The sequence below is a fragment of the Sarcophilus harrisii genome, chromosome 2 (genome assembly GCF_902635505.1).
Source record: "Sarcophilus harrisii chromosome 2, mSarHar1.11, whole genome shotgun sequence".
Lineage (NCBI taxonomy): Eukaryota > Metazoa > Chordata > Mammalia > Dasyuromorphia > Dasyuridae > Sarcophilus > Sarcophilus harrisii.
This window is the reverse complement of record NC_045427.1, coordinates 352,139,757-352,163,101: the sequence shown is the minus strand read 5'-3', so window position 1 is coordinate 352,163,101 and position 23,345 is coordinate 352,139,757. Positions and strand designations below refer to the sequence as shown.

The window sequence follows — 23,345 nt, the reverse complement described above, 5'->3', positions numbered from 1 at the left end:
GTCCCATGCAAAAGGGAGTGGAGACAGAGAAGTTTCAGGCTATTATTAGAACATCTTGGTTTCTCTGTGGCATATGACAACATTTTCACATTTTTATATCTTAGATCATAAAATCCTGAATAACCAAGTAGACAATTGTAGGGGCAGCATTCAGTAATCCCTTTACCAGAACTTCAGCCTGGGGAAGCGGCTGGTTCTCATGGTCTTACCTAAGTTCAGTCTTACTGTGGTTTGTAGAGCTCACCTTCATTGCCCTTTGACTCTGACAAATGGAGTGGAGGGTTAAAAAAGGAACTTTATCCATTTAAAGCAAGGAAGTAAAAGAAAACTTAACAGCATCAAATGGTCCTGTCATATGGCAAGAAGTCTTATTCTTAATGTCCCTTACTTGTCCATAGACAATAGAAGATTCAGGCACTAGTGTCAGAGAGCTCAAAGCCTGGAAGAGAGCTTGGCATTCTATCCTAGAGGTTCCTGGTCAGACTGTGGGAAGATTTGAAGTGAGACAGAGCACAACATAGGACCATTTGTGACCTTGCGTTAAAGTATAGAGGCTGGTTTCTCAGGGAATTAATGCAGGCTGGAATAGTCAGAGAGAACTTTCTAGAGGAGGTAGGTTTTGAGCTTGAAGGATAGATAAGGTTTTGATAATAGAGCAGTTAAGAGGAGAGAGATTGGTGAAGAGGCAACTTGCCTGAGATGGAAAGAGAAAGAAAAAAAGAACATGTTTGGGAGGAGTGAAGAAAAGTTTAGAGTGTTGAAGGTAGATGTTGAAGAAGAAGATGCAGGAGAAGATGCAGCAGAGAATTAAGATCTTCTTTGGGGTCTTCAAACTGGTCCCTAATTTAGGAAATGAACCCTGTGTGGTTCATTAATTTATGAGTGGCTATTAATTTATCCTCAGACATAGGAGAAGGCTCTACTAGAGAATTGCTTTTGGGGGAGGAAAAGTTGGTGTTTTAGTGGGGGCATGATAAAACCCTGCAGTATTGCCATAATTTGGTGTGTTCCTGGTGGGAAGGGAGGCAGGAGGTAAATAGGGCAAATTTTCCTTTAATGGATCTGTTATTTTTGCCCTCACAGATGTCACCAACCATAAAGTTGGGGAGTTGGAGCCAACCTTGCCTTCTAGAACACGGAGACTACTCCCCCAACTACCCCCAAGTGACAAAGCAGAAAGTCCTGTGCTGACTGGATTAATGGGGACAGAACCCTACCCTGAAGTCACCAAGAGAAATGCAGCCAAGCCACCAGCCCCAGAGTCTTATGAGAACCCGGTAGACCACTTGTTCATCCAAGAAGATCTAGACCCAGACAGTCTCAGTGATGGAAGCCAATCAGATGACGGTCTTGGGTCTGGGCAGAGAAAGAACGATCGTTCCCAGAGGTCAGAGTGGCCTCGGGGCCAGCAGCATTCCCCAGGGGCAGAGCTTCAGCATTCCAACCCCAAGACAGCAGGGGAGCCAGTCCCCTTGTCCTTCTATATTGGGGATGAGAACAAAGAGCCCAGCTTTCCCTCCAAACTCTCCCCGAGTCCCCCATCATCCCGAGCCAACAAGGAACCTATGGATCGGGAGTCATCGCCCTTGCGGCCAATCAGCAGCTCCCCTTCCTTGAGATCCAGAGCCAAGGAGGAGAATGGCACATACATCAGCATGACAGGAAAGATGACCATTTCCCTGCAGTCCAACCCGTCCCCAGAACAAGATAGTTCAGCAGCAGTGCCAAAGGAAGCCCTATCCTTTGTCCGACAAGAGAGCTTTACCAAAGAGCGGGCAAGCAGCGGCATTGCCCCCAACAGGCTCCCCCACATATCCAGCCATCCCCTTCTGAAGGACTTGGAGGCTACTCGGGCCACCCGCATGGACTACCACGCTCAGGACACGCACTTAATCCTGAAGGAGACAGAGACGGCTCTTGCAGCTTTGGAAGCCAAGATCCTTGCCAAGTCTCCCGAGGATGCCAGGAACGCCCCCACGCAGCCAGAGGATTCCTTATCGGGTGACTCTGATGTGGACACATCGAGCACGGTTAGCCTTCTCAGTGGGAAGAATGGGTCCAGTCAGACTCAGAAGGGCAAGGTGGTGGTGGGCAATGGCCCCCAGAAAGAGCGGCCGTCATCGGCTCCTTCAATCCAGGATTCCAGCAATGGCGGTCTCATGCCCAGTGCCCGCGAGCGGCTCTCAGAGAAGCAGCGTCGCCCAGGACCAGCTCCAGAAGGAACTCGGCGCTTCCAGGTTAAGCGCAACAATGGGACCCGGGCATCTCTGGACTTTACGGATGATGAGCGGGGCTCCGGTCACCCCTGCACACCCGGTCCGGATGCTGTCACTTCAGAACCTGAACATCAGCCAGCAGCAACAGTCAGACCCACAGCCCGGAGGAAGCCCTCGGCCCCACCTCCTTCCCCTTCAGCCGCCAAGGAGGAACACAGCCGGGTTTCTGCCAACGTGCAGAAGGTACAACAGATTCTCACCAGGTCTAACAGCCTGTCCACCCCAAGACCTACTCGGGCCTCCAGGCTTAGGCGGGCCCGGCTTGGGGATACCTCGGACAATGAGGGTGCTGACAGCGAAAGGGCCACTGCTTCCAATCCCGAGGCCACAACCAAGCAGGCCACAGAGGTCAAGAAGCTGTCCCGCTTGGATATTCTCGCCATGCCCCGGAAAAGGGCTGGTTCATTTACAGTGCCCAGTGATGCGGAGTCCGCTCCAACCCGGACAGGCTTCTCTGGAAGGAGCGTCGAGTCCTACTACTCGAGCCGAAAGCCAACCATGTCAGAAGCGCGAGCAGCAGCCAGGAAGACGGCAGCAGCAGTGGCTGCCACAAAGCAGCCTTTCAACAGGGCTCGCTCGGGCAGTGCTCGCTATTCTTCCTCCTCTAGTAAGTCTTTGGCTCTGGTGGGCCAACAGTGTCCCATTCTTCTGCAGACACCAAATCAAGAGGGTGGACATTAGGAAAGAAGGGTTGGGGTGCATTTAGGGGCTCCCTAGATCAAGGTTTCTTAATGTGGGGTCCGTGAACTTATTTTTAAATATTTTGATAAATGTGTTTAAATATAATGGACTTCCATTGTAAATATAATGTATTTTATGTATGAAAAAACATTATTCTAAGAGTGAGTTCATGGGCTTTGCCAGACTGTCAGAAAAACCCATGATACAAAAATGGGTTCTAGAAGTAATGGTGGTGATGTTACCTACTAGGGGCTTAGGGCTTGGCAGAGGAAGGGAGAAGAAGTGTGAGGGGTGGCCATATTCTTCGAGAGCTCAGCTGTGAGGAAGATGTGGTCTTGCCTTCAAAGCTCCTTGTCTGATCAAAGTGGGAGAAACACAAGTTATAGGGATATGTATATACTGATATACAAAAATAAAGGCAATGGCTTTTATAATGGGATCCACAAAATACTGGAGTCTCCTGGGGGTTGGAAGGAAGGAAGATTCCAGGTACTTGGAGTCAGTTGTCTTATTCTGGTTCCTTTGAGATGAGCAATATCTCTCATTTGTGCGGGCCTCATCTTGGTTTGGTTGGTTCCTCCCATAGCACATACAATCTTTGATTCAGGGCTGTGTTTCTTTTATGACTCACTGGAGGACAAACGGGTATTTTTTTTCCTTGAGGGTGTCCTAAAAATCAGAGGGGCTTCTTAGATGGAGAGAGGGAAGGAACATAAGAAATGGGTATGGGTTCCAAGCACAGAAGGAAAGAAGAGGGAGCAGTATCAGAGGTGGTGTGGGGAGGGGAATCAGAAATGGTCCAGTGCCCTGGTTGTGTGTCTGTTCTCCTGCATCACTTTTGCTGTTTTATTTGTGAAAAAAGGCCATGTGTTTGCCACGTTACAATCCTCCTTTGAAGATGCTAAGTATTATAAATTCCATGGGGCTGCCTTCACCCTCCCTAAAGGGAAAATCTAGGGTGCCCTCGAAGGCAGACACCCCTTGCTTTTATTTTTAAATTGTTAATGAAGTTGGTCACTACTAATGACATATAGAGGCCACCCCTGGGATATCCAAGCTCAAAACATGTTTCTGACTCTTAATGATAGCTAGGGCTCAATTTCAGATCACTCTTTAAACTCTAGAGAAGAGCTAGAGCTTCAATCTTATTCTAAATGAATTGGTTTTTGGTTTATAAAACCTATAAGAGGCTTCAGGCAAGAATTTTTGTTTTTTTTATCTTTTCTCTTTTCCCTTCCCTACCAGCTGTTGGCAGCTCCTTGCTAACCAAACTCTCCTTCCTCCTAACAGTCAGCTTTTACTAACTACCTTCTCTGGTTGTGTCCATGCTGAATTGGCTTGGGACTTTCCCCTCTCCCTTCTCTGCACTTCCCTGAAGAAGATGGCCTTGCTTGGGGCGGGTGTTTTTAATCATATTCCAGCTGGAGGTTCTAACTAGAGAGAAAGGTTGCCAAAGTGCAGAAACTCGGACACTGGCTGGGCCAGGTTTGTCGTTACTTTGTGGGATAATTTCCTGTTTCAGTAGGAAAATTGTTCTTCAGGAGTTGCACGAGGGGCAGCTTCTCAGAGAGGAGAAGTGGCAGTAGGTGAGGCAGGCTGACTTTCTTGGGGGAAGGAGAGACCAAATGAGAAGAGTGCCTTCCCCCTCCTGGACTTCTGGGTGAGCACAGCCTCTCCTGTTGCTGCCATTACTGTTGGAATTAAAGTCTTTAAGAAATAGACAGTGCATGGAACCTTAGAGTCATAGAACTGATGCAACCTTAGTGACTGTCTAGTCTAGTTATTTGCAGAAGAGAAAATCTGAGCCTTGTCCTTTGTTGCACAGTATTTGGACATGAACAGGAAATAATTATCTAACGGTACAAAATGAAGCATTTTTCAACATACAGAGCCCTTCTAACTTGGATGGTTCCTCTATCTTCTTCTTGGCCCATTTTCAGTAGTCATATACTTGCCTTGTCCCACATGGAGTTAGTTCCTTCTACTGGATGGTCAGTAGACCAGGGCAGCAGCTTGGATGGGTTGGCCTGGCAGGGTCCAGCAGGTGGACCATAGGCAGCTCATACCTTCCTGCATGCAGCATGGGGGAGAATGTCACTTGTCCCTCCTTGGGAAGCCTAACTTTCTTCTATCTCTCCCAGGAAGGCCAACTTTCCCTCCCTGTCTGGATGGCGTGTGTCTAATTTCCTGGGCCTGGTTTGGTGTCCTTGGAACTTCCCTGGGAAGTTCCTACTGTAGACAAAAAGCTCCCTTACCTGATGACAATGACTTTGAGAATGTCTGAGGAGCTCCAATAGTAGCTTTGATGCTGCAAGTATTTCTGTAAAGAAGGACTGAAAAGGCAGAGTTCATAGTGTCCATCTCATAGGACTTTACCAGTCAGCTCTGCTTCCATTATATATATAATTTAGTTAATTGGTATGGGCAGATCATAGAATATTTTGGTTGAAAAGGACCTTCAATTTCAGTCTCCTCATTTCATTTCTGGAGAAATTGCAGAAGGCCACAAAGCTAATAAGCTGCATTTGAAGGGTATACTAACTCTGTGCCCATTCATTGCTATATCTACTCGGTCCAGAAAATTCATGACACTCAAACCTTTTTCTTTTTAGGACTCCTAAGAGGTTCTAAGGGGCTCCCTCCCCCACTTTGTTTTGCCCTGTTTGGTTTATTCCAGTTTGGTTTGATCTTGGCTGCCTGGGCTCTGAATTCCTTTCTGTTTTTGTTCTCCTTGTGTCTGAAACCAATTCATTTGTCTAAGACTCCCGGCGAAGGCAGCAGGGTTCAGATTGCACATCCACCTCGGAGGAGGAATACGGCTCCACCCACAGTTCTCCCAAACACAAACGCTCCCATGCCTCAACAGCCACTCAGACCCTGAGGGCCACTGGCCAGGGCCGGCCCAGACCCTATAATGGGCGAGACACAGATGAGGATGATGAGGATGAGGAACCTGAGCACTACAACTACATCGTACAGACGGCAGAGATCGCCGAGATTGCCAGGTGAGTATGAGAACTCTGGGAAAGTCTTGGAATCCTAGAATCTCAGAATTAAAATAAATCTCAGAAGAAATCTAGTTCAACTTACAATAAAGCAAAAAGTGTTTCCAAAGTAATCCTGATCATTGGATTTAAATCCCTCCTCTGCCACTTATTTGCTGTTATTATAGGCAAGTCACTGAACCTATGTGGTTAGAATTTTCTCCTCTCTAAACATAGTAGATGGCTAGATTACTTCTCAGGTCCTTTTCAGCTCGATTACATGTTCTTCTAATTTGTGCTTATAAGCTTGAATTGACAGGAAACTTAAACCCATATGAAAGGGGAAAATTTGAAGGGTTTGGGGGAGGGATCCTTTATTTAATGTTTTGTCAGAATTTGATGTGTTCATCTCCCCTCATTTCTCCATTTCTGCATGTGGAGTTTTACTCACTTAGTTAACTTCTACCAGTGGTGCTTCCTAGAAAATTTTCCCTTGCTCCTTAGACAGACCCAGATCTTTTCTCTTATATTTCATGTGATTCCTATGCATAGAGACTTATTACAACCACAGAGTAATGAATAGTCAGAGAGAGGTTGTCTTCCCCCCCCCATAATTTCCCTCCTCTTGTCGACTTCTAATAGTCGACCTTAAAAGACCTTAAATTTTGGATTCTTTGCCTAGATAATGTAAAGTTACATTGAGAACATATCTGAGCTTTCATGGAAAGTCAGGATAGGATTTATGTGGTGGAAAAACCTCTTGGTTTAGAGTTGAGACCTTACACTGCCCACTTCACTTCTATGAACCTCAGTTTCCTCATCTATAGAAAGAAGAGAATAATTCACCTACTCTTGATACTTTTACATAGTGCTTTGTAAAACTCTAATGCTATTGCTGTGTTTAATAATAAGCAGACATAGTGGAGAGGAGGTAGTCCAGAAATAGGAAACTGTAAAACATGTTTATGGAAGCAAAGAAAGTGAGTTATCCAAACTGATCAGTGTTTAAACACGTGCAAAGAAGTGGAATTCAGGTTTTCCTCATTCCAAATTCTGATTATTTTCATTACACCAAGAATCAGAGTCTCATCAATGCAGTGTTTCTCTTCACCAATGCAGATCACACTCCCTCTTTTGCTTAGGATATGGGTTTCAAGAATTATGGAGGGGGGGCAAAGTTCATCAAAGCCAGCTCTGAAACCAAGCCTACATTTTCCTTCATGGCAGAACCATCCAATGACATTGTGACTCCAGTGACATAGCTTTCAAGAACCAAAGCTCTCCACCAAATAGCAGTGAGACACTGCAGTTCATGTTTCATATAAGGCAAAATGGCATTTATTCTTTGGTAGAAGAAGGGAGAAAGGAGGATAGATTTTTTTAGTGTAGGGAATTTTCTGCTTTTTCCACTTATGCACATTGATCTGTAGCAATTAGTCACTGAAAGCTGCTGGATCCCACAGAGGTTATGACTTGCCTATGGTCATACAGCTAGTTAGGTGTCAGAGATGGGATATAATACCCTTGGTATTCCTCACTTGCTTCCTTTCTTCTCGTGATAGTCATGTAGACTCTCCAGTGGAGAACTGTTCTTGATTTAACTTTAATTATTTTAAATTAACAATAATCTATTTTTCTCTCTCACCACTCTCCCCTTTTCATTTAAGCAAAACAAATTACTGCATTGGCCATTTTCAAAAAATATGTGTCAATCTGCACCCCAATTCATCACCTCTGTGTCAAGAGGTAGGTAACACATTTCATCATCTGGAATCATTGGAGAGCTGTTCTTGTTTTAAATTTATAAGACTATCTTTGCTTGTGGCATCATAGAAAGAATTAAGTGGAAGGGACCTAACCCATTCATTTTACAAGTGAGGAAATTGAGACCTAAAAATGTTAAGTAACTTGTCTGAAATCACAAATGATAGTAAGAACAACTGGATGTAAGGCCTTCCTACTCCCAAACCAGAGGCCTTTCTATACATCATCACTGTTATTTCTTCTGTTCTTTAGATGGAAAATTGGAATTCAGATTTCCTCTTTGGACATCTTAATTATTGGCAAACTTGGGAAAACAAAACAAAACATTTAAGGAAGCATTTATTAAAAGTTTAATACTGGAGTCCTGAGCATGGAGACAATAAGATGGGAGACAACATTTAGATATAGAAATGGCATAAATAAAGAAACTACATCGTTATTAGGAAAGGCCCTGGCAATTTGAAGTGGGGGCTGAGGGAAATTGGGAAAGACCTCATATGAAAAGTGACAGTTAAACTGAACTTTTCAACTAGGAAGCTAACAATAAAGGAATTGAAACTAAAACTAGGCATTCTAAAAGGTGGATGAAAAAAGGGATCAGAATCCAGATATAAGAGACAACCTATTCAAAAACACAGAAATGAAAGATTGGAAAGGGTCAGTTTGCCTAGATCAAAAAGTGTGTAAAGAGAAATAATGAATGATAATCTTGGAAAAGGAGGTTGAAACCTGCTTGTGAAGATCTTTAGATGCTACCTCCCTCTCATATACAATCAGTCAAGGCCAATTGTAGAAGGCCTTGAATCTCATACATTGGATTAGATAAAATAAAGAGAGGTATTAGGAAGCTCCTGAACTTTATTGGGCAAAGAGTGATACAGTAAGACATGTGCCTCGGCAGTCTCACTCTGGCAACTATAGGGAGGATGGATTACAGAGGGTACAAGGAAGGGAGATAAATGAAGCTATTGCAATAGTCCAGATAAGGAGGTGATGGCTCTGGGATGGGAATAATGAATAGGTAGGAGAGATGTTATTGGACTAGAAATGACAACACTAGGGAAATTTATTGGAGTTGAGGATGACTTTGAGTTTGTGAATCTGGGTGACTGGAAAGACTGGAAAGAAATTGGGAAGTTCAGAAAATAGGGTGAGTTTTTGACATGTTAGACATTTTGAAACTGAGTAAAGGTTTGGAGCTCCAAAAGAAAACTGGGGTTGGATCTGTAGCTTGGCGAATCATCTATCTAGATAGTAATTGAACCATAGAAGTTGTTGAGATTATCGAAAGGGGAGTGTAAAGAAGAGAAGAAGATCTAGGATAGATAGGACCTTGAAGTACATTCAGTTAGAAGGTGGATGACAATACAGGAAAAGAGAATGGTGGTATGTTGATGTGTTGATGGAGAATCAAAATAAAGTGTGTCATAAAACCTAAAGAAAAAGAACTTCCAGGATGATAAAATGGTTAGCAGTATTAACTGCCCCAGAGAGATCAAAAAAAGGCTAAGGAATGAGAAAAGACTATCAGAGATAACTGATGTCAAGACAACAGTTCAGTTGATTGATATGGTCGGAAGCCAGATTACAAGGGGTTAAAAAATGAGTAAGGGGAGAGGAAGTGGTGACAAAAAGCATAAATAGTTTGAAGGTATGTTAGGATCACATGAAGATTTTTTAAGGAAGAGGAATATCCAGACATGTCTGTTTGTAGCAAGGAATCAGGTGGGTCTGTTTCAGAGACTGGTGTGCTGTGAATAGAAAAAAATTATCTCCTAGAGATTTGCCTTATGTAGAGAAGCATTGAACCCAAGTTTGAGATTGTGGCACATTAGGTCCAATAATAATACGTCTAGCTGGCACCTCTCAAATAGCCCACTTATTCTGTGAATAAGGTAAATAAGGAATAGTTCAAGCTGGTCCTGGTACCTGGTCAGGCCTTTGCTATGACTGTCCTTTCTACTAGCTCCTCCATACTCCCCACTGGAGGACAAACAGGGCAGTTTCTTTCCTGGTCAGGATTCTTTTCTAATGGAACCTGTCCTGTCCCCCTAAGTTGAATTGGGCTACTTTGGTTTTCTGGGAACTTGGGGATATTCTGAACTGGTTTTGTCTATCTTTTTTGGCTACAGGTTAAGCCAGACTCTGGTGAAAGATGTTGCCATCTTGGCAAGAGAGATCCAGGATGTGGCTGGGGATGGAGACTCCCAGAGCTCCTCAGGAACTGGCCGTGGTACCTCACTCAGTTCTGTCCCCACCACTCCAGCCTCCACTATCTCTGCCAGAGAGGAGGTGAGTTTCTTCAGTGGAAGTGGCTACCATTAATTAACAGAACTTCATATAATAGGAACTAACCTTGTCTGATAGGGAGGCCATGACCTGAAGTCCCTTTGTGCTTCTTGAGATTTCTGTGTACCTTTGGTTTAACAAAAGGTGTGAGTAGGGAAGTGGCTCAGTAGATTAATCTCTAGAGAAGACATGTTTCAATATTAGCGTAACTTAGCACTGACTTGCTATGTGATTTTAAACAAGTTCCTTCCTTTCTCTGGATCTAAGTTTTTCTAGACATAAAATGAGGCTGTTGAAAGATAAAATCTTTCATGTCCTATCCAGTTCTCAAAAGAACAAAATTCTATGATGCTATGCTAGTTTGTGCAAGCCACATTGAGCTCCAATCAGCTCATCCATAAAATGGGAGTAGCAATTAAATAGGCATTTCTATTTCAAAAAAAAAAAAATCTATTGTTATCTTTTTTAAAAATATCTCTTCCATTTCCAAATAAAATCCTCCTTATTCAGCTATCTAGCCATTCATCCATTGTAAGATAGAATAAAAAGCAATTCATCAAAAACAGTCAACACAACTATGTCCAATGACATGTGCAGTTCTCCATCTCCCACCTCTAAAAAGGGGATGGTTCTGTGACTGAGGGATGTTTGCTGTCTCAAAACCATTAATCTGGAGCCTGGGAGTAGATCCAGAGAAGGATAGCTTGTCCTTGAGGATTAGAGATTAGCTGTACAACTTTAATTTTATTTTTCTGGGCTACTCTGCTTCCTGGACTATTTTCATCTTCACTCTGGAAGAATGAAAGAACTAAGGTTCAGAGTCTGTTTTTCAGTTGTTTCAGTCATATCCGACTTTTCATGATTCCATTTGGAGTTTTCTTGGCAAAGATACTGGAGTGATTTGCCATTTCCTTCTCCAGTTCATTTTATAGATAAGAAAACTAAGGCAAACAGGTTTAAATGATTTTGCCCAGAGTCACACAGCTGTCTCTTTCTTTCTCAAATTTTTCTCTCCTCCTTCCTCCTCCCCCCTCCAAATCCACAGACATTTCCAGTTTCTGACATTTGTAGCACTTTTCAGGTTTTCCAATCAGAAAAGGTAGATTTGAACTCGGGTTTTTCTGATTCAAGATCTGGCACTTTATCCAGCGTGCTAACTTGCTGCTCTGGCACATACTAAGTGATCATTAAATACTCATTGATTGATCATTTGGATGGAAACTTTGCCCCACTTTCTTGGAAATGCAAAGCTTCCTCCTTCCGTGAGCCTCAAACCAATCGCAACATCTCTGGGGTGGGCTGTGGATGGAAATAGAATAAAACTCTGTTGTATGAATCTGTTATTTGTCTCTAGACATGTTCTAGCTTCTCAGTGTCTTTCTAAAGTATAGTACCTGAACTAGACATAACAGAGCCATAAAAAAGGTCTCTCTAGACCAGAATATGGCAGGACATCATCTTCCTTATTTTGAACTCTTTTTTCTCTCCTCTTCTTCATATGACCTAAGATAGCAATAGGGGTTTTTTGCCTCCCCAACTTTTTCATACAAAATGTAAAGTCATAGGATTATAGGATTTAAAGATTACAAGGGACCTGTAAGATCATCATTTTAGACCCATCATTTTATAAATAAGGAAACAGACTTTGAGAAAGGGAAGTGATTTTTCCCAAGGTCACATAAATAATAGCTAAGAGGACTGGGATTTGAATGCAGTCCAATTATCTTTTCGTTATTCCTCATGTCATTTAATCTCTCTGTATTTCTTTACTCATCTTCCTAATAGAAATAGTAATAGCAGCTCTGCCTGCCTCAGAGGGTGTTGGAGATGAGTGAGGCAATGTCTGGAAAGTTATTTTGGAAAACCTGAAGAGTGCTACAAATGTCAGAAATTGGAAATGTCTGTGGATTTGGAGAAGGGGGGGGAGAGAAAGAGGGAGGGGAGGCGGGGAGAGAGAGAGAAAGAGAGAGAAGGCTGTAAGTTCAGTGTTGTCAGGACAGGGTGTGGGCTGTTACTCATTTTTCTTGGCTTCCAGAGAACTTCTTTCTGCCCTTTCTATTTGCAGCTAGTACAGCACATCCCAGAAGCCAGCCTCAACTTCCAAAAGGTTCCACCTGGGGCCATGGGTTTGAAGGACTTTGATCAGAACATGAATGACAATCGGGATGACAATTATGCTTGGAGGACACGGCCCAGGAACCGAGAAGAGGCATGTTTCTTGATTTTTTAAAAAGTTTATTTAAATCTTTCCCATTTACATGTAAAATTTTCTTTAACATTTTGAGATCCTGTTTCTCTCTCCATCTCATTCCTCCTCCCACCTTGAAAAGGCAAGCAATTTTATATTTTTATACATGTAATCTCTTATAAAATATATTTCCGTATTAGCCATGTTGCAAAAGAAAACATAGCCAAAGAAATAGAAAGAAACAGAAAGTTTAAAAAGTTTTATCAGTTCTCCCCTCTAGAAGCAGATAGCTTTTTTCTTTTCTTTTTAACATGAATTCTTTGGAATTGTTTTGGATTGTTGAATTCATTTGAGTGACTAAGTCTTTCACAGTTGATCATCCTTGCAATATTGCTTTAACGATATACAATGTTCTCTTTGTTCTTCTCATTTCGTTTTGTATGAGCTCATATAAATTTTCCCAAGTTTTCCTGAAACCATTTTACTTATTTCTTATAGCAAAATAATATTGCATCATAAACTTACCATAACTTGTTCAGCTGTTCCCCAAATAATGAGTATCCCCTTGATGTCCAATTCTTTGCCATCAGAAAAAGAGTTGTTATGAATATTTTTGTACAATAGCTCCTTTTCCCTTTTTTTGAATCTATTTGGGATACAGATCATAGTATTGGTGGATCAAAGGGTATGTATAGTTTTGTAACTCTTTGGTCATAGTTTCAAATTTTTCTCCAAAATGGTTAGATCAATTCATAATTCCAAAATAGGGCATATGCCCTAATTTTTCCAGTGATCTATCACTCCATTTCTTAGCTAATACCAAAAACTGTTTTGATGATTACCATTAGCAATAGAGTTTGAAATGTGGTCCTGTTAGACACATTCCTTCAATATCGTTTTCCATTGATCCCCTTGATATTCTTGAGATTTTTTCTTCCAGATGAATTTTGTCATTATTTTTTCTAGTTCTATAAAATAATATTTTGATAATTTGATTGGTGTGGCTCTGAATATGTAAATTAACTTGCATAGAATTGTCATTTTTTATTACATTGGTATTAATCATTCCTTAAGAGTTTGGTAAAATTTTCTTGTAAATTCATCTGGTTATGGGGACTTTTTCTTAGGGAGCTCATTTATGAGTTATTTAATTTCTTTTTCTAAAATTGAGTTATTTAAATATACTGTTTCCTCTTCTGTCAATAAGGGCAGTTTCATATTTTTGTAATATTCATCCATTTCATTTAGATCATCAGTTTTACTGTCATGTAATTAGGTAAAATAAGTTATTTGATTCATTTTGATGCTTGATTTTCATCTTGTCACCCTTTTCATTTTTGATGCTGGTAATTTATTTTCTGCTTTCATTTTATTTTAAATCAAATTAACCAATGGTTTGTCTATTTTTTCCCATAAAACTAATTCCTAGTTTTATTTATTAGTTCAATTTTTTTATTTTTAATTTTATTATTTTCTCCTTTGATTTTCAGAATTTTCATTTTGATGTTTAATTTGAAAATTTTAATTTGTTGTTTTTTTGGGGGGGGGTTGCTTTTGTTGATCTGTTCTTTTTCCTTTTATTGATGTATGCATTTAAAGATATAAATTTTCCTCCAAACACCGGTTTGATTGCATCCCACAAATTTTGGAATATTGCTTCATTTTTGTCATTGTCTTTAATGAAATTATTTGTTATTTCTGTGATTTGTTCTTTGATCTACTTGTTCCTTAGGATTAGATTACTTAATTTATAATTAATATTTAATCTTTCACAATCCTTTATTGGATATAATTTTAATTGAATAATGGTCTTAAAAGGATACAGTTTTCTGTCAATAAAAAGTTACTATAATTAAAAAAAAAGGATACAATTAATATTTGTACTTGTCTGTATTTGGTTGTGAGGTGTTTGTCCTAATACATGATCAGTTTTTGTGTAGTTACCATGTACAAGTATATTCCTTTTTATTCCTATTCAGTTTTCTACAAAGATCTATTATATTAACTTTTATAAGATTCTATTCTCCTTAACTTCTTTTTTATTTTTGATTAGATTTGTCTGTCTTTGAGAGAGGAAAGTTGAAGTCCCCCCCACTACTATAGTTTTATTGTCCTGTAACTCATTTAACTTTTCTTTTAAGAATTCAGATGCTTACCATTTGGTTTAGTATTGATATTACTTCACTATCTATGATGCCTTTTAGCAAAATGTAGTTTCTCTTTTAATTGGGTCTATTTTTGTTTTTGCTTTGTCATGATTACTGGCCCTGTCTTTTTTTTTTTTTTTAACTTTAGCTGAAGCATAACAGATTCTGCTCTAAACCTCCCCCTTCCCTTTTTAAAACATTTTGTGTGTGTCTCAAGTTTCAAGTTGTTTCTTGTAAACAACATATTGTTGGATTCCATTTTCTAATCCATTCTGTCTGCTTCCATTTTATGGGTGAATTTATCCCATTCATATTCACAGTTATGATTATTAACTGTAAATTACTTCCATCTTATTTTCTTTATCTTCTCTGTCTTTTTGTCCTGTCCCTCCTATAAAGTCTCTTTTGTTTCTGATCACTGCCTAACCACCTTTATCATCCCCATCCCTTTTGTTTCTCTTATTCTCTTCTTCTTCTACTTCCCTCTTGGGTAAGATATATTTCTGTAATCATTTGAGTGTATATATGTATATTTTTTTCACCTCTTTGAACCAATTTAAATGTAAGATTCAGGTCCTGTCCACCCTCACTCCCATTTTCCCCATTCACTGGAAAAGCTCATCCTTGCATGCCTCTTTTATGTGAGATAATTTTTCCCATTTTTACTCTCCCTTTACTCTTGTCTCAGGGCATCCCTCTTTCTTACTTATCCTTTTTTTAGTTTTGCAAGGTAGGTGATTCTTGATTGTGTTCCCAGCTCTTTTGCCTACCAGAATATCATATTCCAAGTCTCTGCTTCTTTAATGTTTTAGCTACTACATCTCATGTAATCTTTACTAGGACTCTACAGTGTTTGAACAGTTTCTTTCTGGCTGCTTGAAACATTTTCTCTTTGATTTGGGGACTTTGGAATTGTACTTTGATATTCATTTTGAGATCTCTAGTCAGGTGATGATCAGTAGATTCTTTCAATTTCTATTTTATCCTCTGGTTCTAGGACATTGAAGTAGTTTTCCTTAATAAATTTCTCAACATGTGATGTCTAACCTTTTTTTTAATCATAGCTTTCTGGTAATAAAATGATTCCGAAATTATCTTTCCTATATGTTCCTGGTTGGTTGTTTTTCCAATGAGATAATTCACATTTTCTTTTTTTTCTTTTGAGTTTGTTTTCTTGTTTCTTGACGGTTCATGAAGTCATTAGCTTCTACTTGCCCAATTCTGATTTTTAAGGTATTCTTTTCTTCAGTGAGCTTGCTTTTTCCAGTTCTATTTTTCAAGTAGTTATTTTCATAAGTGAATTTTTGTGTCTCTTTTACCATTAGGCCAATTATTTGATTCTCACAACAATCGTAGGGAGAAGGTGCAATTATTAGCTTCATTTATAATTGAGGAAACTGAGGCAGACAGAGGTTCAGTGACTTGCCCAGTTTCACACAGCTAGTAAGTGTGTAAGGCAGAATTTGAACTCAGATTTTCTTGCCTCCAGGCAAGAATCTAATCACTGAGAAACTTAGCTCTTTCTGGAAATAAAAAAATCAGTAAACATTTATTAATCCCATATTCTGTGTCAGGAACTGTACTAACTTGTATTGTGACTATAAAGAAAGTCCTCCAGGAGTTCACAATCTAATTGGGAAAATAATATACACGCAACTATGTTCAAACAAAATATAAACAAGAAAAATTGGACATGATCTCAGAGGGAAGGCTAGTATTAAGGGTTAAATATTAAGGATGAATAAGAAATGCTTTTTGCAAAATATGGGATTTGAATTGAGATTTAAAGGAAGGTGAGAGAGGTAGAGATGAGGAGAGAGAACATTCCATTCCAGACATTGGCGGTAGAGGGAAACAGTTAGTGAAAATGCAGCATTGGGAGGGAGAGTATCATGTGCAGGAACAGCAAGGCAACCAGCGACACTGGATCATAGAATATAGAGATGGAAGGGAATAAAATGTAAGAAGGCTGGAAAAGTAGGAGGGGTCAGTTTATGAAGAACTTAAAAGCCAAACTAAGGATTTTATATTTGATCTTAAAGGTGATAGTGCAGTTAATTAATTGAATGGGGGTGGAGGGTCAGATCTGTGTTTTAGAAAGGTCACTTTGATAACTGAGTGTAAGATGGACTTGAGACAAGAAGACCAAAAGGTTATTGCAGTAGTCCAAGTGTGAGATGAGTTAGTCATAGCAGTTTCAGAGAAAAGAAAGGGGCATGTAGGAGAGATTTTAGAAAAGTAGAATGAATAGGACTTGGCAATTGATTGAATATAGAGGGATGAGAGGTAGTGAGGAATCAAGGATAACACCTAGATTGCAAGCCTAGTGGTACTTAAGACAATAAAATGGAAGTTAGGAAGAGAGGAGGGTTTGGGAAGGAAGATAATGAGCTAGAAATGAATAATTATTGAAAGTGGGGGATAATGCCCAAAGAGATCATAAAAAAAGAGAAAGGACCCATGTATGCAAAAATGTTTGTAGCAGCCCTTTTTGTAATAATAGCAAGGAACTGGAAATTGCCCATCAGTTAGGGAATGCTGAATAAATTATATTATATGAATGTAGTGGAATATTATTGTTCATGAGCAGACTGATTTCAGAAAAACTTACATGACAGAAACACTTACATGAGTTAATGCTGAATTAAGTGAGAAGAACCAGGAGAACATTGTACATAATAACAGCAATATTAGCATGATCAGTTATGATAAATATAACTTCTCAGCAATACAATGTTCCAAGACAATTCCAATAGACTTGGAGTACAAAATGCCATCCGCATTCAGAGAGAAAATATAGAGATTGAATGGATCAAAACATACTATTTTCACCTTTTTTGTTACTTGCTTTTTCTTTCTCATTTTCCCCATTTTTCTGATTTTTCTTTTATGATGTGATAAATATGGAAATATGTTAAAAAATGATTATACATATATAAGCTATATGACATTGCTTGCTGTCTTAAGATGGGGAGGTAAGGAACTCAATCTCACAAAAATGAATCCTGAAAACTATCTTTATGTGTAATTGGAAAAATGTGGGTAATTGAGGAAAAAAAGAAAGAAAGAAAAAAACTGCTGTGGTAAGTGGGGCATTAAATTGATTAAGGAGGTGTAAAAAAATTACTTTGTTACAATGAGGGAATCAATTGAGATTGACATAAAATTTAGTGGATCCCGTCAACATAGTTGCATGATTTCCCCCCTTCCTCATTTTTGTTCAGTAGTATGGCAACAAGCAAAAGCAGCAGTTGGTAGGTATAATTCAAGGGTGTGGTTTGGTAGGGCAAGATCAGAATAGAAAATAATATAAGCTATTGGTTGAATTGGTTCACCAAGAGGTCAGGATGGAGTAGGATAAGGAAGCCAAAGTAAAGGCAATGGCTTGGGAAAGGACTGAGGGATAGAGAGAATGGAAGGCACAGTTAAGTCAAAGAATAACATAGGGGATTAGATTAAAAAAAGATAGAATCATCACAGGTTAGGAGGAAATGAAGGATTTTCAGTTTATGGAAGTGGAACAGTTGTAGGTGATGGCAAGGTCGCAAGGTCAAGGATATGACCATGCTGATGTGCGATAAGGTGGAGGAAATAAGTAAATTGAGGAACTAGAAAATTAGGGTTTTTGAACTTAGTTTTTATCTCCCAAACCAAAATGTACCTTCTTTTAATTTTAGGAATATGGGCTTTATTATATACAGTAGTTACCTAATAGTTAATCAATAATTAATATACATTTGTTGACTGAATCTCAATATGGCAGCACCCCTCTAGTTTGAGGAGGGAGGGAAATGGGCCAAGGACAGGAAGGTTTTGTGGATGCAATACTACAGGAAGACCTGACTTTGAATCTTGCTTTGGTCATTTACTAGTTCTATGGCTTTGGGCAAATTATTTAACCTTTCTTAGTTTCAGTTCTCTCATGTATAAAGTGGGTATAATAAAATAATAGAATCCACCTGATAAGATTTTTGTAAGGAGCAAATGGGATAATATATGTAACTTAAGGCACTATGTAAATTCTAGTTATTATTTTTGTTATTGTTAGCAGTAGCAAACATTGTGTCTTATGAATACAAAGCATTGTGTTAGGTGCTGGGCCACGTGGGAGAAGGCAAAGACAAATGTACATCACATCCTTCTTATTACCTGGTAAGCTCTGTGAAGGCAAGTCTTTACCAAATTTCACCTTGATAGCATCTGGCATAGAGCCCTCTCTATAGTAAGTACTTAATAAATGTCTCTTGAATTACACTGCGGGGAGGGGGAATCACAGTCTATTCTGTAGGCTGATATAGACAGTTGGGCTAGAAGTTCACTACTTCTTTTTCATATTGATCATGTTCATGCTAACTTTCTTGCAGGTGATCTTTGATAACCTGATGCTGAATCCTGTTTCCCAGTTATCACACACCATCCGGGAGAACACAGAAAACCTTGCAGAGAAAATGAAGTGAGTTTTATGCTGTATACCCCCTGGGGGAGGGTCTGTTCTCACTTTTGTTTCACTTTTGGATGGGGGTAGGCAGACTAAAGAAGGAGAAGGGCATCTGGAGGTCAGGGTAGGGAGCAGTGTTCCAGATAGTTGAGTTTCTTATCCAGCAGAATGAGGGCTTTTCTTTGTGTCAGGAAGTGCAGTCTACTTTCCTTATGATAGGAAACTCTCAGTTCTGTGCTTTGGGATTATGGGTGGCCCTTGGAGATCAAACTTTTTGATTCTAAAACCATTTTATTTTCTTAAAAGTTTTTGAGGCCCCCAAGGAGCTTTTGGTTTATGCAGATTTTATTAATATTTACAGTATTAGAAATTAAAACATAAAATTTAAAATATTTATTAATTTAAAAATAATTCCATGATATTTTAATATAAATAATATATTTTATTGATGATACTATTTTCTAAAACAAATAAAATTAGTTAGAAGAGTGGCATTGTTTTATATATTTTTGCAAATCTCTTTACTGTCTGGCTTAATAAAAGATAGTTGTATTCTCCTATCTGCTTCTGCATTCAATCTGTAATGATCTTTTGTTTTGGTCAAAGCATATGAAGGAAATCTGGCTCATGAAAGATATATAATTGGAAGGTGGAGTATTTTAATAGGCAAATAACAAATTAGAATGACTATGAAAAGTAATTCTGACCTTATAGGTCGTCCAAAAGGATCTTGGGGACTCCTAAGAATCTGTAGATCATGCTTAAAGAACTGCTGATTGATTTAGTTTGATCCCTTCATTTTATGGAGGGGGAAGCTCAAACTTGGAGGTTGTGATTTGCCCAGGATTAAAGTTGGGGATTCAAACTCAGAACTCACGACTCTAAAACCCAGTACTTCTCTAAGAGCCCTTCTCAAGAATATACTAGAGCCATTGTAAATGAACTCAAAAGAACAAATTGTTAAATTTTCAGTGTGAGCATTTACTTCTTGGAAATAGACACTTCCAGTCAGGATTTACCTTGATTGATTGGCTATACTTAACAAAGTGGAGAAAGAAAGAAAGAAATGTTAATAATATAGATTAAATTTAAAAGTCTGTCATGCATACTTTGGTCTTTTTTTTCCTTGGAGAGCCAGTTGTTAAAGAGAACTGATTATTAAACATTTAGTAGCATACCCCTTGCTCTTCTCAGGAGAGGGAAGAAAATGTCAGGGTCTGGAGTCTCTGGGTCTTCACTTCAGATAAGACCTGCCGACATCCTTCTGGCCACTGCTAGGGCAATGAGAAGCTAAGGAGCTCATGGAAGTAGAAGCAACCTTAGTGATTATCTAATTTATCTCCTTCATTTTACAGAGGAGGAAAGAGAGAGAGATATCCCAAATTATCACAGGCAGAGCCAGGATTTAAACTCATATCTTCTGACATTCTTTCTGGGAACTTAGAACTTAAGGGTCTTAAGGCAATAAAAGGTGGGCTAAGAAGAGTTGGGAATTGTCTGGGGGTCCTGTAGGGCTGGATCTTGGAACTTTGGGACTCTGACTTAGTCTTCCACCCCATGTCTTTAACATGACACTGCAATATCTATGTGAATGTCCACTCATACACAAGTTCACAAGTTCTCTTACACATGTGCTCATAGATGCATACCCACAAACATCATATAATCACAAAGTCACACTTAGCTGCTACTTTTTATCATTTCAAAGCTTCATGAGGCAATGAAAGCAAATATGGCCCACATTGTACAGAGAAGGGAGGTCAGATTTGATAGAGATAGACTGACTTGTCTGGGGTTACACAACCATTTCAGGTCTGCTTCTAGATCCAGCACTTAAGTAGCCTCTAAAATATTTAAGCTTGTAGATTTTACACATCTCGTTGAGTGTCCCAGTCCGTGAGGGCTTTGTTGCCTTCAGTATAAGAAGGTTAAGTGTTGCCCAAGGAGACACAGCTAGGATATAATGAAGTCACGTCTTAAAGCCAGACCTTCTGTCTCCAAAGCCAGTAGGCGCTTATACTACCCTCCTAGGCATACATGCCGATAAAGCTCAGACCCAAGCTCATTTCTTGGTGTTCCACAATTGGAACATACCACAAAAAAGCAAAGCGGGGAGGGTTGTAGTGTGGGTTTTAGACCAGCCTTTGCCTTTTCTTAGAGCTAAGCAGCAATGTGTCCACAGGATTCTCTTCCAAAACACAGAGAGGACTTGGGAAGACATGGAGGCTAAGATCAACTCAGAAAATGAAGTGCCCATCCTGAAGACATCCAATAAGGTGAGTACCTGGGGCCTCCAATAGCGAAAGGAAAGGGGACAAACATTTATTAAGCATCTATTATGTGTTAGGCACTTTATAAAAACTGTCTCATTTGATCCTCATAACAAAGTCCCCATTTATCCCATTTTACAGTTGAGAAAATCAGAGATTAAGTGAGTTAGTATCACTCAACTAGTGAGTACCTGAGACTAGATTTGAACTTAGATCTTTCTATAGTAATAGAATCCAGTATTGCTGGTTTAGATTGTGATTTTTTTAAACTGAAAATTAATTTTAATAAGTAATTTAATAATTTAAATAATAACTTATTTTTGTAAAAAAAAATTATGGATACAATATTTTTCTACCAGTGAGGGAAAAAATTTACAAATACTGGTCTGATTTCACCATTCAGATAAAGTATTATATGACAAGATCTAGAAGCTATAGATACAAGAAAATCAGAAAAATCAGCAAATACATGTTTCTTTAATCAGAATTCTCATTGGCATTAGGAGGACTAATGACTTAGAAGTTATATATGTAAATTTAAAAAAATAGCTGTGATAGTAGAAACAACACATAATCAAAATATGGTGGAGTGAGAAGGAGCAATAGAATCTAGCCCTTTCTTAACAAAATCTAGAAAATGCACCAGATTGAATTTTAATCAAGAAAGTCAATAAGTCACAGTGATTCATTTTCTGGCCAGGGGTGGCTTAGGCAGACAGACATTTTATTATTATTTGACAACAAAGAGCTATTATAAAAGAGCTTAGGATATAAATACAGAAGACAATGCCTTGAAAACTACAAGAAAAAACCTTGAAGAAAAATGTAGAAGAGCTAAAACAAAAGTTAAAGGAGCTAAATAATGATTCAGAAAAACAATGGAAAGAAGTAAATAAAAAGAAGAGTCAAAAACTGGGGAAGAAATAGCTTTAAAAAGGAATGTGAAATATCTCAGGAAAAACAGTTGATCTGAAGAATACATCAGAGAGAGAATTTAAAAATCATTGGACTGTTTAAAAGCCAACAACAATACAATAAAGAATCTAAATGTCATAGTTCAAGAAACTGTAAAACTGCTGCTATCTTGGAACCTAAGGGCAAAATAGAAATCAAAAGGATCTATCATTCACCTTCTGAAAGAAAGTGTTATCACCTTCTGAAAGAAACCCCAAAATGAAAATTCTCAGAAATTGTATAACCAAAATCCAGAGCTCCCAGATCAAGGAAAAAATACTCCAAGTATCCAGAAAGAAATAATTTAAATACCAAGTATCCACAATCAGGATCACATAAGATTTAGCAGGCACCACTCTAAGGGACTAAAGGGCTTGGAGTATGATTTTTCCAGAAGGTAACTGATCTGGGTTTACAATCAGGAATAAAATAAAATAAAACAATATACTCCTACATAGGGAAATGGTTCCTTAACTATTAGAGTACTTCCAAGACATCCTCATGAAAAGACCAGAGCTGAAGTGCAAATCTGACATATAAATATAGGAATAAAAATAGGCATAAAAAGGTAAACATGAGTGAGACTCATAATAGGGGACTAAACAAAATTTACATTCTTATTTGGGGAGATGATACATGACCTTTCTCATCACTAAAGATCATGGGGGGGGAGTCTAATTAAATAGAGGGCCTAGGTGTAATTCTGCTGTGTTTTAATGATCTCAGTAATGGAAGGGGAGGTGCATTGGGACGAAAAAGGGACAAAAACAATGGGGAAAATTATTGTCCTATAAATGACATTTTTTTGTGTGGAGAAAAAAGTTTTTATAACAAGGAGGAGACTCGTGTGTATGTGAAGGGGAGTGTATTTGTGAGGGGCTAGAGCTATGAGTTTGCTTCAGCTAAAGTGAAAAGACAAGGGTAGTAATTTGATTATGATGTAGTAAGACAAGGGTAGTAATCTGACAAAACAAAGACAAAAATAGACTATTGAATGGATATAGGAAGAAATATCTGTGTCTCACCTGTACATGGCACCTTCACAAAAAATTTATTTTGTATTAGAGCACATAAATATCTTACAAATAGACATAATTCACAAAAACTTATTTTGTATTAGAGCACATAAATATCTTACAAATAGACATAAAAATGCAGAAATATTAAACGTATCTTTTACTGATCATAATGCAATAAAAATTACATTCAACGAAAGGCTTTTGAAATGTTAAAAATTAATTGGAAATGGAATAACAATTCTAAAGAATGTACGGTGTGAAAGAACAAATTATAGAAACAATTAGTATTATTTTATGAAAGATAATAATAGTGAGCTAACATACCAAAATTTCCC

General features: G+C 38.8%; 1 protein-coding gene across 5 annotated transcripts in view; it reads left to right on the top strand.

The window, feature by feature from the left end:
• Nucleotides 1-23,345, top strand: part of CEP170B (centrosomal protein 170B) — a 106,788-nt gene that overhangs the window by 76,471 nt on the left and 6,972 nt on the right. For 4 of the 5 annotated variants that reach the window (XM_031953131.1, XM_031953132.1, XM_031953133.1 and 1 more), the window contains 6 exons: nt 1,084-2,883; nt 5,719-5,962; nt 9,838-9,997; nt 12,060-12,203; nt 18,694-18,782; nt 20,950-21,043. In XM_031953131.1, coding sequence (XP_031808991.1) covers nt 1,084-2,883; nt 5,719-5,962; nt 9,838-9,997; nt 12,060-12,203; nt 18,694-18,782; nt 20,950-21,043 — 2,531 coding nt within the window. The remainder of the gene's footprint in view (nt 1-1,083; nt 2,884-5,718; nt 5,963-9,837; nt 9,998-12,059; nt 12,204-18,693; nt 18,783-20,949; nt 21,044-23,345) is intronic. The other variant, XM_031953135.1, reaches the window with a different exon arrangement.